The 14,026-nt window shown below is 42.5% G+C and overlaps 1 protein-coding gene across 1 annotated transcript; it reads right to left on the bottom strand.

Moving 5' to 3' along the window:
* Nucleotides 1-1,705: 1,705 nt before the first annotated feature.
* Nucleotides 1,706-13,685, bottom strand: thbs1b (thrombospondin 1b). Its single transcript, XM_020628531.3, has 23 exons — nucleotides 13,462-13,685; nucleotides 13,209-13,287; nucleotides 12,460-13,019; nucleotides 12,145-12,220; nucleotides 11,723-11,806; nucleotides 11,466-11,575; nucleotides 10,853-10,978; nucleotides 9,862-9,958; nucleotides 8,792-8,965; nucleotides 8,457-8,633; nucleotides 8,188-8,361; nucleotides 7,954-8,081; nucleotides 7,671-7,823; nucleotides 7,179-7,397; nucleotides 6,942-7,049; nucleotides 6,396-6,555; nucleotides 6,146-6,264; nucleotides 5,142-5,376; nucleotides 4,768-4,995; nucleotides 4,361-4,632; nucleotides 4,165-4,262; nucleotides 3,931-4,070; nucleotides 1,706-3,801 (listed from the first exon to the last, which is right to left on the bottom strand). The coding sequence occupies exons 2-23, from the start codon at nucleotides 13,270-13,272 to the stop codon at nucleotides 3,794-3,796; spliced, it is 3,510 nt and encodes a 1,169-aa protein (XP_020484187.1). The 5' UTR covers nucleotides 13,273-13,287; nucleotides 13,462-13,685; the 3' UTR covers nucleotides 1,706-3,793.
* Nucleotides 13,686-14,026: the final 341 nt, after the last annotated feature.

The raw sequence follows: 14,026 nt of genomic DNA, 5'->3' as shown, positions 1-14,026 counted from the left end.
CCAAGATTATGCATTGTTGAACTAAAATAAAGGGTGGATGCACCAACTGTACATCATGCACATTTGGCCATGCACTATAGAGCTTTTAAAAACAGCCCCATGTATGATGTGTGGTTTTGAACTCTTAAAAAGCCCTGGGACTCAGAAAACCATGTTTTCCTCTTTTGTTTTCGAAACAGCTGTGTTTATGCATCGCCAGGGATGTCATGGCATGTTGCAAAACTCCTGTTGCACCAGAAAACATCAGCCATGGCGGAGGCTGATATACCTTTAGAATTTTCTCATCTGCACTTTTTTCACCTTTAAAATAACGTTACTTTCATGTTGCATTTAGAGTGATTCACCAGCTAGAGACGATAGTGTCCAGAGAGGCACATCAGTAGAAATCTGGTTGGAGCCCCTTTTAAACAACATCAACACTTGTCTTGAATCTGATTTCCAGAAACAGACAAACAAAACAAAAACAAAAGCATTTTTTCATCTTCTTTTTCTGGCCAGAATGTCGTAAACCAATCTGGATATCATCTGGATGTGCCAAAAACTGTTTTAGGTCGACTAAGTGTTACGGTCAGTCCTTACAGGAAATTGTTACTGCACAAACACACAAAAAACAAAACAAAAAACAGGTGTGCTTATGTACAAGGTTGACCACAACATCCTGAAAGTGACAGTGTGCAACAAAATAGACACTTCCATAAGCAAAGGTATGTTGAGATTTTGTTAATTTAGAGTAGTTTTGGTAGGATAAAGATATATTTGAGGTCCCAGTTGTTTTTTACCTGTTTTATTTTTCTTCTTTTTGCCTACCATTACGTTTTCACCCCCTTCTTCATGGCCAGTCAGTCAATGTCAAGGCTTGTGGAGGTTAAATATTTGCTCTCTGCACTGTTTAACCTTCTGCAGAGGTCAGTGGAGATCAGAGAGGCCAAACAGATCAAGCTGAGAAGCAGGCGTCTGTGTCACATTCCTCATGTGGCCTTCATCACCGAGACGATATGTGTCTTTCTCCAGAGAGAAGAGCCTTAAAGTACAACTCTGTTTGTGCTCGGGGGGAACTGGGTAATCATTTGACTGTGAGGCAGCAGACATAATCAGACCTGGTTGACATTCTTGATGTGTTTGTGTTGAAAGAGTAATAATGACTGAAGTCATTTAAGTCAATTTAGTCATAACCAAGTCTTGACTTCAGTAAGCCATTACTTACATGTAGTTATCCACATTTTCAAATTTAAAGTAAAGCATGTTTAAATTTTCCAAATCATCCAAGCAGGATCTAGACTTAATAAACAATGGATCAAAACCTGGATCAAAAATATAAAACGGCTGCAATATGACCATAAACTGTATGAAACACGGACATCATCTCAGTGATGTCACCTATTGGTTTCTAAAGTGCACTTTTGAAGCCTGTCACTAGTGATTACCATATTGAAAAGGCTATCTCAACCTCACTTATAAAGTTTGTGTTGATAAAAACATGAACTATTCAGATCAAATTTGTTTTTGTACAAGTCTGTAAACATTTTATTTAACAGTTTATTTCTGCTGTAAAAATTGTCATTTAAGAATTGGGTGTGTATGTGACTTAGACTGTGACTTTAGAGGCAGCCTAAAGTGGAAAATCAAGGAATTGCAGTTTTTTGCACTTCTGCATTTTTCAACACCGGAGGTTGCCGCTTGAATATGACAAATAGAACAGACACAATTGGGAATTTTAACAACTATTTATTATCTTGAAGTATGTAACAAAATAACCGCTATGAAAAAAAAAACAGCATTTTCTCTTTTTACATCTAAGAAAAAAGTTTACAGAAAAGCAAAACTAATTGTACAAAAATAATGGTAACATCGATACACAATAACAAAAAGAAGGTAAAAACAATAAAGAACAGAACATCCTCACGTCAGTGTGCAAACAGTTTATACAGATGGACATGTGCCCTTTAGCAAGGCAACACATCCTGATAAATTATTTAAATAGCATTTTCCTACACACACACACACATACACATATACACGCACACGCACACACACACACACAGAGACACACACACACACACACACACTATACAAAAATCAAACTCTTTCAAACAGCTACAACAAAACAGAAGAATAATTTACCTGCTAAAAACAGCATTGGACAAATGATAAAGCAATATTATTCATAAAAAAGAAATCTCCCATTGTTCTGTAAATCTTACCAGGGCAGACCACAGGTTTGGGAGATTGTTGTGTTTTAAGATATGAAATGTCTTGACTATTTACAGCTCAGGCTACAGTAGCACTAAAATGTCCATCATTTCAAATGAATATGAAAATGTACTTAGGTTGAGTTTTCGTTTGATCAAATTGTACATCAGCAATGAGGTAATATTTGTACATCAAAGATTTCCTTTGTTTTTCATCTCTCTCTGAAGAAAAGGCACACAAGTCTCATACACTTCATGCTAAAAAAGCTCTATCTTAAGAATAGCTAATTCACTTTGTACAGCAAAGGTAATACGACACTGACAAGAGTATACATAATGTTTCTGAAACCTAGCTTTACCTGATTTTGGGTTCAGTTTTCATTGTGATGTTGGGTGGATGTTTTTCTTAAACTTATAATCAAAGCATTTCAATTTATTTAGCTGCCTACATTGTAGGCAAATGTCAATAAATTACATGTATTTACATATTTTTTTTTTCAAATTGAAATCCTCATAAGATGAGGGATTTCAATTTCTTCATTGACCAGGGTTTCATGTAAGATGGAGGTTATTTTGGAGGGAATATTGGCTCAGAGATCACTGGCCGGTGCATTTTGTCCGTGATATCACATCATAATCCTTATATTTTTTGTTTCTAGATTGATATTTGAAGGCTCTTACTTCCATCTTACCCTGAGAGTTGTTTAGTTAACAAGAAAACATAAACAAAGCGGATGATACTTGTAAGTTCAAAAGAGAGCCAACCCCCCCACCCCAAAAAAAAAAAAAAATGTAGTTCTCTGTTTTTCAATCTTATCTTCTACAGAGATTCCTAGGTAGATGGGTAACAGCACTTTCTGGTCCCATTCATGTCCAGTCTTCCACATACAGTACACCATTGAACACGAACATTCACAACAGTATGTTCCCCTTATTTCTACTTTGTTCCACACCCAATAGCTTCTGGAGTCGCGTGTCCTCATCAACAAAGATTCCTTGAAAAATGTAACTGCTGCCTTCTTCCTTTGATTACTCAAAAATTGTATTGTTCAGAATCTACATCCTGGCAGATCTGATAAAGTGAATGGAATAATCCATCAGTTTTTTCTTTGGGATGTCCATTCAGAAGGTAAGGTAGAAGGACACAAAGGCTAAAGATGGCAGACTTAAACAGAAACAGAGAGAGATGTAAAGTCTTGGAAGTGCATAGTCATCTATGGGGAGCATTCCCCCACAGAGATAAATGAGGTCTTTCAGAGAGCGAGAAAGCAGGCAGAATTGGGATAGAAAGGTGTTTCTGTCCAATTGGCAAAGGTAGAGGGCTTGTTTTGTTTTTTTACAATTTTCCAGAGCTCTCTCTGCTGTCAAGATGCTAAGGATGCTAAGGGGCTCTCTGATCCTCAGGTAGTCTACAGGCAGGTACTCTGTCCGAACCTGCTTCAAGCTACCTTAAGGCTGACCACATGCCCTGGCCCCGTCCAAGTGTGCGAACCGCAAAAGAAAAGAGTTGCGGAGATTTCTGTCCCTGGACTTTGCATCAGAAAATACAAGTTCATACTTTATACAAAAAAGGTGCAATCCTCAGAGCTTCCTGCGCCGTGCATTTAGACATCTGTTTAGAAAAAGAAACAAAGGAAGGGAGTGAGTATGGACTCCTCAGGGACACCATTTGTATGAGCAGGTGGTCAAGTGCATGCAATTTTTACAATCAGAATTTAGTTGACCTTATACAAATCCTTACCTCTGCATTCATACTTGAGGTCTGAGAAGTATACCATCTCTTGAGAGAAGACAAAAAGACCTAGCCTGCCGCCCGCATATGTCTTGTCATAGATGCTACCAGAGTCTGCCATGATCTTCTTGCCCTCATACATCACAACTCTTTAGAAATAAATGAAAAATTACATCTGGTTAGGTCCAACACAGGGGAATTGGAGTAAACTTCTATGTGGACTACTAGAAGTCCTCCACTCACCTAATAAGTCCTGTTCTCGGTCTGTGGATCAGATGCCATCTGTATGCGGTGAAGTCTTTCCATCCAACGTTCTTAGGGTCATGCCAGAGAGTGCGAACCTGAAGCATTTGGATATTAAGAGCAAGTTTTTACATTTCCCTGATTTAAAAATATCCATTGTGGAAAAGGACCTCCAAAACATCAATGAATTTCCTACCTGTCCTGGGGTATTCCCTGTGTGCCAGAGGGCATTCCTTAGGTGCTCTCCAGGGCCAGTTGTGGAATTAACCACTTTGATGGACAAGCCAGAGTAGCCCTGAGCCTTGGTAGGTTTATTTGACCAGTATGTCTGCGTAATCTGTTTCCACATCACTACATAGAACCTGGAACTGGACTGGTAGCCAAACACAAAGCCAGCATAATCATCATCCCTCTCTGTGTTGATGAAGAAAGTTCCACTGAAGTCCACAGAATTGAACTCGTGGTAACCTGGATGAAAAATGCAAGGAAGAGGGCCAGAATTTTAATATAAGAATCATTTGATGTACTTAATAATAAGTGTACTGTCCTTGGGTAATAAAGGATGCATGCTCTTGACAGTCAAAGCACATTCTTACAACTCACCAACAGCGATGCCAGGGTCGCAATTAACAGTCTGCACCAGCTCTTTGCCCTGGTGGCGGACAACCCAGTTAGGATCAATCTGAGAAGTGCCTTTGGGGTCCAGAGGAACCATCTGGAACTTGCGGAAGTCAGTCTCGCTAATGTCAAAGTTCTCCGGACACACGTCGTATATGTCAGGAACATTGTCTTGATCAAAGTCATCTTTGCAAGCATCTCCACGACCATCACCTAAAAAAAAATACATCCTCATTTATTATAAGACCCAAGGTGTCCTGAAGATCTCTAGATAGAACATAAGACTCTTTTTGTTTGGTACTTTAGACGCATGTGAAGTCTTTGAGTCTTGTGTAATAGTAATGGTAAAGTTTGCTCACCATCAGAGTCCAGTTGGTCAGGGTTGAAGGCCAGTCTGCAGTTGTCCTTGTCATCTGGGATGCCATCATTGTCATCATCATGGTCACACGCATCTCCCTTGCCATCTTTGTCATGGTCAGCTTGGTTAGCATTTGGAATGTAAGGGCAGTTGTCCAGGTTGTTCTGGTGTCCGTCCTCATCAATGTCTTGGTTGCTATCACACTTGTCTCCCACACGGTCATCATCAGAATCCACCTGGGATGTAACAACGTTTTAGTGTCAGGAGTTTGAAGTAAAAAAAAAAATAGACATTGATAACATTTCATCTGCTATATTTTCCTTCACCACAGTTCTGGAAGGGGATGGAGGGGTTAAGCAGAAATAGGATGTGGTGATATGGTTTACTGTGTAGAATCAATTCTTCTACTGTAAATAGGTTATTTTTGTGCTGCTTTTCTTGTCTTCAGAACAACAAGTAACAACTGCTTCGTCAAGAAATGTGTCCTTGGCCTTTAATTCAAGCATGCAATTCATTTATTTTAATACTAAATCATTGTAGATTTAGACTCACCCCGCCTTTCCCCACCCCTAGTCTAAGTCCCGTTTTCAACACATTCCTATCTCCCAGTGTAGCATGGCACAGGTGGACTGAGAAGGCCCATGGTGTGTAGACAGGGCATGCACACAGCCTGGGGCCAGCCCATTCCTCAGTAATATCCAGCCTGGGGCCTCTTCTTTCACATTAGCCAACTAACGTCAATGGGCCATTGAAAAGACCCCAAGCCCCCCACAACGCCTTATTGAACTGATGTACCCTTGTGCTCATACAGGATTTAGTCCACCTTTACATGGCGTGATAAAGCTTAGAAAGCTACACAGGGCTAATCACTGAAGCTCTGTCTCAATTGAAAGACCAATATATGCTGAGCTACAGAGAAAAGAAGAGAGATGAATTTGGATTATTGTTGTTAGGTGAGGTGGAAGGAAGTGGGAAAGGGCTGTGTAGTTGTTTAAGTCAACACACCTGATCAGGATTATGTTCTAGTGGGCAATTGTCGCACATGTCACCCACTCCGTCCAGATCTGAATCTCTCTGATCCACATTGTACACATATGGGCAGTTGTCCTTCTCATTTAGTATGCCTGAGAAATAAATGAAAATATAATATTACAATTCCGGAAATAAATATGTTGATCAAAAAGAATTACCCAAATTCAGCACAGGTATAAAGATTTGTCAAGAACTTTCTTTTGTACAAGTTTTCAACCCTCACCATCTCCATCGATGTCAACAGCACAGGCATCTCCCTCTCCATTGTTGTCTGTGTCCGTCTGGTCCGGGTTACTATTGTAGGGGCAGTTGTCACAGCGATCACCCACATCATCGCGATCATAGTCATACTGCCTGGGGTTGTACACGAAGGGACAGTTGTCCTGTTCCAAAAAAAAAAAGGCAATTGGGAAGTTGAAAACTGAATACCAGGAGCAGTTCTTGTCATTTGTCTTTTAAGCCAAAAGGGCTTAACAGGGACAAATTGGCGGGAAATTATGTGTACTTTTTGGTCCTGTTCTAAATCTAATGTTGGGATTAGCAAACACACAGTGAAGCCCCTTCAGGGCTGAGCCTTAGTGTTGGAATTTGTGGTTTTGGCTCAGGTTGGGAGATTTGCTTTCCTGCTGAGCCCCCCTCCCACCAACCCCCCTCAACCTGCCTTTTTATGAGACCAGATGAATTATGAATAAAATATAACAGTCATCAAACACACACACACGTCCTTGTTCAAACATATTTATATCCACATCAGCAGTATTTCACTCACCCTGTCGTCAGGAATGCCGTCATTGTCATCATCACTGTCACAAGCATCTCCAATTCCGTCCTTATCGTAATCTTCCTGCCCAGAGTTGGGGAGGTTTGGACAGTTGTCCTGAATAACAGAAAACACAGAAAACAGTCACACATTATATAAAATATACATCTTAACTATCATTATCATTTTCTCACACAACTGTCATAACATCAAAGATATTGTTTTTTTAGCTCCACCACAGCTTACCTTTTTGCAGTGGTACGTGGCGTTTTCCACACAAACCAAGTCAGCATTGGGCCACCCATCCAAATCAGTGTCCTCTCCACATATATGGCCATTGCCAGCATAGCCAGGCTTGCACTCGCAGCGGTACATGGGATCGGCAAAGTGTCCAAGGTAGTTACAGCGGGCGTTTTTGTTGCAGTCATGGCTTCCATCCAGGCAGGGATTACGGGGTGTGCACACCTGGAGAGTGGAGAGGGATGCATAGTCAGAATCACCAGCGATCAAACTGGCTGTGCATAGTCCAAATTCACAACATTCTGTTCATACAAAGACAGACTTTCATCACAATGACTTAGCATGGTTCTGCCCTGGAGACACAAGTGACTTGTACAATACTCCAACTATCCCTATTTTCACTTTTTATTAATTTCTTATCAACTTATTATTCTTTTTTCAAATCATTTGCCTTTTGGTTGTTCTCTCATTGGCAACTAACTACAAGAGTGTACTTGCCTGTTTCTTAGCAGTAGCCTGCTCCACACCTCTCCCAAACGGCTGAGGTCCGGAGTAGCGAGGAGGGCAGGGCAGACAGTTGTATCCAGGATCTGTGTTCTCACACCGGTGCACACCGTTAAACTCAAAGCAAGCATCTGGAACCTCCTTGCACTGTTTTATGTTGAATGAAAAGAACCACCATAGATTATGAATTTTTGAGACTTGGTAGATGTTTCAAAAGACATTAAACTGACTGTATATCGCTAACAAAATCATAGAACAATGTAAAAGGAATTTTCACCTCATCAACATCTTTACACTTGATACCATTGCCGCTGTAACCAGCTGGGCACTTTCCACACTTCCAGGAGCCATCAGGGAAACTGGTGCACTTGGCTCCAGCAAAACATGGGTTTGACAGGCATCCGTCTGAAAACATCAATATTGACTCATTATAATGATTTTTTTTTTTTTTAAGTAGTGTAATACATTGAATCTCATTAGAGGAGCTATGTAAGTGATTAAAATGCCTTACCAACTGGGCAGGCTTTCTTGTTGCACAACTGGCTCTCTTTGGCATCACCGATACATTCTTTTCCACCATACTTTGCTGCAGGGTCATTGCACAGACGTTTACGAGTCTGGGCACCACCTCCACAGGTGAGAGAGCAGCTATCCCATGGTGACCAGGGTCCCCAGTTGCCGTTGACTAAAAGAGACAACAGGGAAATATGATCATTTTCTATCCTTGCTGAAAACAGTAAAAATTAAACAATGTAGCGATTATCACACGGTTGGACTTACTCGGGCATGGAGACTTTTGACACTTCTCAGTTTGACGGCCCTCTCCCACACAGTCCTTGCCTCCAAGTTGAGGGGTGGGGGAGTTGCAAAGGCGGATACGGGTGATGACACCAGCACCACAGGTGACGGAGCAGGATGACCAGGGTGACCAATGGCTCCAGTTGCCGTCCTGCTTGACTGAAGGCGTTAAAGAAAGGTCAGAGGTCAGTTATCAGGAGGCAAAGCGTTGCACCACTGTGGCTCTATATCATTACGTTACAAAACAAAAGGATCATGCTGATTATTAAATGGGGTTCGCTCATTTGTTTGGGTGAGGGTATGTTGTGTTAACTCACAGCGCTTGTCACACTCCTGGAGGTAGCAGTCACGGGTCTGCACAGAGGTACCCTCACAGTTGTTATTGATACGGTCGCAAGAGCGCCCACGCTGTTGGATGCCCCGCCCACATGAAACGGAACAATGGGTCCATTCAGACCAAGGCGACCAGCCGCCCTCTGCATAGTCGCTCACTGAGTAGAGGGGAGAGTGAGAGAATATGAGAGAGAGGGGAAGAAGGAGACAATAAAGGAGCTATTCCAGTGAGGCAGTACCCCTTCACAAACACCCCCCTAGTCTAAATGAGGAGGGAAAGCTCCTAAAGCGGAGGCTAATAATGTGGATTTAGCTGGGACTTTGGGATTGAAAGAAAGCCCTATTTTGAGAGAGAGGGCAGGGGACTAACACTCTGAGAGAGGTTGGCGAAACAGAAAGAGCCACTGTCCTCGAGATACATCAAGATGCCCCACTGGCTTATGTTTTCCCAAAGAGGAAACAGATTTTGCAAACATGGCCCTGGGTGTGTAATGACTTCAACAAGTGGCTGAGGTCCGGATGAATGCGGCTCCCTCTGTTTATTTAGGTTTTAAAGCGGCACGACAGCCAAGCCTGCATAGGTATGAAGAACATGTCACTTCTCCTCATGTGGAAGATGCCTCCACTAAACAGCCGACCCATTTTCCGTCCAACTTTAACCAATTTGGCAAATTACAGCTATTTCTACTTGAAGATTCAAAGATGTTTTGGAGCACAAAGCGCCAGTGTTCCAAACACATAAGCACTTTCTCATGTATTAGGATGTTATTGCAGTTAAATCATCTCTGAAATTAGTGATTTTCTCTTGAATAGAATCCCTTCCACATTTGAAAAATATTTTCGGCTTTTTGTTTTACGAAGAAAATAACGGCTCTTTTATTGAATGGGCCAGCGTCTGAATGCTCTCTCTGTTAGTAAAGTTGTATACATTCTAGCTTAAGAGGACCATAAATACAGTAGCTTATAGTGCAGGTTTACATCACTGCAGCGATTGTACTTTCCTTAAGCTCTGCAGATTCTAGGCTTTATAAAAAAGAAAGAAAGAAATGCTTACATGTTCCGCAGGTTGGACAGCACTCTCCATCAGGAACTGTGGCATTAGAGCAGGGCATCAGGGGGCAGGAAATCTTGCGGCACACAGTTGCAGAGTTCTGCCAAAACACATGGATACAAAAATATGATAAGTGAAGGTGTTGGGTTCAAGCCCCAGCACTTAATAACATTCAGACACCTCAGAACAAAGTTAAAAGTGTAGAGCTGACAGTTACAAAAGCCTATTTGAATAAATGTGTGTTGCAGGGTAATTCTTTTTATTCAATTCTTACACCACATCCGTGCAACTAACTCATTAAATTCTCTGCTCGGTCTCTCAGTTTGCGCAGATCTTACCATGCCAGATATAAAAAGCAGAGTTTTGGCTGAGAAGGGAGACCCCCACTGACAACAACCTGCTCACTGGGTCAGCAGAGGTTGGGAGTGAAGCCAAAGACAGATAATGGATGTTGGTTTCAGAATGAAGCTGGATTTGGGCACCGAGCCCCGAACAAGTAAAGCCAGCCTGCCATCACAGCCTGTGTGGTTGACCTGTGAGGAGCTAAATGGTACCAACTGCTTCTAACTATGCATGCTCATGTTCTCCCTCCTGGAGCTCATCACTGACAGGGAATGAAGGAGAAATATAAATATTATAGGATGTATTATAGGATTATCTGTGATATTCAGGGATCTGTCCTGTGTTTTTTCGCAGGGAAGATTATTTGTAACACTTCTCAGAGCCAGTGTGTCTCTTAATTATAGCAATACATCACTTAAAGTCTGGTGGAGTCCCCCTGGGGCAGACTCGAGTTGAACTTCTGACAGCAGACCTCTCATTACAACAGTAAAGGCTGCTGGCCTAGCGCCAGGGCTTCACCCTGCTAATTACCGACCAAACCTGGTGAGTGGTCTTCACATACAAGTGTCTGTGTGTACAAAGAAGTCAAGGGCATGGAGTGCATCCCCTCAGACTTGTCCTTCAGACACAGAATCCACACTGGAGGTCTCACCTGACAAGTGCACTCTGTGCAGTCGTCGATGGTCCACTCGTCTCTGTTCTTGTGCACAATGCCGTTGTGGATGCAGACGCCACTGTGAATGCCGATGCGGGTGTTAATCAGCTTGTTCTCGTCGGTCTGGGAGGGAGGCGTGAGAGAAAGAAAACACACATATGTTGGTTGGTCGTTTCCCAATTAGCTGGCAAATACTATCTGTCCTGGGGTCTGCACTAAAATGTATGACATACAAGAGAACTTGGAGCACAGTCAGAAAATATAACTGTAAAAAATAAGGATGTAAGTTTATTGCTGATTATGAGCATAACATTAAGGTGGTAAAAGAAAATATGTAGCAGAACGTTATTTTGTTTTAGAAACAGTTACTTTTAACGAGACATGAGCAGATATGAAAGTAAAATTTGCTTTTGCAGCTACTTAATTTGACCGCCAAGTCAGAGCTAACGTATCACACAGAGACACTCACAACACACACACACACACACACACACACAACACACACACACACACACACACACACACACACACACACACACACACACACACACACACACACACACACACAAAGGCAAACTGGCAGCTGACATCGTGCAGGTTTCCTTCTTACCAGCCTGCGGAGTTCATTGGACAGCTCCTTGACGACCACACCGAGGCCCTTCAGCTCCTTGAACATGCTGATCAGGTCATCGCAGGAGAAGCCACAGACCATCTGTAGGTCTTTATTGGGACAAAAACACAGGGACAGAGGTCAAGATAAATATAATAACTCTCAGTCTTAGACTAGTCTGGTCAGTTGCTATAGGCAAGAAGTCTGACCAACAGATGAAAGCCATGCATGTCCGACTTGAATGCAGCAGTAATTACCTTTAGTCTTGTGTCCAGTGTACTCTGTTCTGATGGCTGAGGAGCCATTCAAGTTCTCCAGGATCATAGTGTCGGTCGTGATGGCTAGACAAAGAAACATGAACGAATCACATATCTGTACACTTGTCTTCATGGTTGATTTATAATGAGAAAAGGAATTGTTATTAAGATCGGACACATCCCACACTGCTCTTAAACGAAATGAAAAGTAATACTGCACGGCTTAGTGAACATACTTAAGAGACCACAACACCCTGAGATATTTGAAAATGGCATTCCTGTGTTACAAGTGGTAACTGTTCTCCCAGGGAGGGATTTATGTAGAAATCAGTATGCAGTTTTAGTGTACACACATTTGTTTGATAAGGACTTGACAGCATTTGGAGCAGATGGGTGAACACAGAAGACGTCTGGTTACTTACTGCTCTGGCATCCCTTGTTGCGCAGGATGGCATCCAGTGTGGTTCCAAACACAAACCGCACGTTTTGAAGGACCCCCTGCAACGATCAATGTTCAGTTTAGGCTATAATCCGCTGCGTCAGCAAATAAAACCGCTTATCATTGCATGGATTAAAGCGTCGAGATAACAATTCAGTCCTGCAATTTGTGCGCTTTTACGCATCTTGACAGAATTGCGCATTTAACTAAAACTCTCCGCTGACAACATTAAAGACTGCATTGCATCAGTGAAATAAAACATAAAGCTCAATCCAACGTCTGTGCTCCGTGCTCTCACCATGAACCTTTCATTCACGGCTCCCTTGCCAATCCTGAGGCGCGCGCTGGCCGGGGTCTCCAGTGTCAGGATGCTCTGGATGGGCGCATCCAGCTCGGCTGTGTTCACCTCCTCACATCCCGCGAACAGTTGCGCACGGTCCTCCTGCACGAACAGCGTGATATTCTTCCAGTGGCCCGTAGCCAGATCCACATCCTCAATGGAAACCACCTGCTGCTTATTCTCGGTGGAGAAAACGATGTCCAAGGTGTTCGCCTTGCCGTTGGAGACTATCTCAAACACGGGGCCGGAGCCGTCCTGCTTCTCCACGGTCAGGAGGCTTCCCCTGGTCCGTTTGAACTGCTTGAAGTTGAGCAGGAGGAGGAACCCCCTCTCGGCGTGAATGGAATCGATCAGGTCCCTTAAGGCGCTCTCGGGGACAGGGGGGATCAGGTCCGGGTTCAGGATCTTGTAGGCGGGGCTGTACGGGTCGTCTCCTTTCACCAGGGTGACCCCGTGGTTCTTCTTGGGGACTTGGACGAGCTCAAACAAATCAAACACGCTATTGTCGTCTCGCGACTCTGCGGGGGAATAATAACAAGCAGTCAGCCTTTGTCTGGCACTGAACCGGATCTCTGTTGTTTTCAGTTTCAAAACATAGAGAACTTTCTAAAGAAATGCATAAAAATGTCTAATCTCTCTCTCTAAAAAAAAAAGGAGCTTGCATTCTGCAGAGCTTAATTTAAATCACCCAGCTGAGCCGAACTCACCTGCGATCCGCGCACTCTCGCAGGTCCAAAGCATCAAGAGCAAAAAAATCCCTGTCAACTTCATGGTGAAGCCGGCTGCCTGTGACAGAAAAAAACGAAAAAACTAATCAAACCATTTCAAACTTTAATGTCAATGTCAACAAATCAAGCGTGCAACAGGTTGAAATTCACAAATTAAAACCATAGTTCAGCAATTAAAGCCAGTGCAGCTACAGAAATAAAGGGCAGCCCTCAAAGAATATCTGCAACTCACCTGCTTAACAAAAACAGCAGAGCAAAAATAATAAAAATCCAATACGTGAACAAAATCCAGCAATAATCCCCAAGTATGAATTGATAGCGAGTTATTTAAAAGAAAAAAGTTCCTCCGTGCAAAAAAAAAGGGGGGAAATAATAAATTATTTCGTTTCTTATTCGTCCTCTTGCATGAAATCTTCTCCTTGCTGGTTTCGGCCGCAAAAAACTCGCTTTTAAGCCGAGGGGGACAAAGTGCTATTTAAATAGTTTGATGCCATTCCTAAGATGTGGCCTCGTCCAATCACGGAGAGGGGTGAAAAAGGGACGAGCTTAGAGAGAGAGAGAGAGAGAGAGAGAGAGAGAAAGAGAGAGAGAGAGAGAGAGACTTCAGTGTGTTGCACCCAGACTCTTAATGGAGCAGTGTTTCCTCTTCCATCCATCAGTCCACAGATTCATAATTCTGTCTCAAGGTTTCCCATAAGCACACCACTGGGTACCGTTATAGTTCTATGATATCCCTGAAGTGACTCCCTGGTATGTAAACTGAAACGAAATCACCAAAATCATACAAGTCATCATTG

The sequence above is a fragment of the Labrus bergylta genome, chromosome 15, assembly GCF_963930695.1.
Source record: "Labrus bergylta chromosome 15, fLabBer1.1, whole genome shotgun sequence".
Lineage (NCBI taxonomy): Eukaryota > Metazoa > Chordata > Actinopteri > Labriformes > Labridae > Labrus > Labrus bergylta.
This window is presented reverse-complemented; position numbering and strand designations above follow the sequence as displayed.

Coding starts and splice junctions, on each gene's coding strand:
- thbs1b (XM_020628531.3), bottom strand. CDS start 13,272: ATGAAGTTGACAGGGATTTTTTTGCTCTTGATGCTTTGGACCTGCGAG. Junction 8,634..8,791: donor CCAGGAGTGTGACAAGCGCT/GTGAGTTAACAC, acceptor TAACGCCTTCAG/TCAAGCAGGACGGCAACTGG. Junction 7,398..7,670: donor AGGCTACTGCTAAGAAACAG/GCAAGTACACTC, acceptor TCCACTCTCCAG/GTGTGCACACCCCGTAATCC.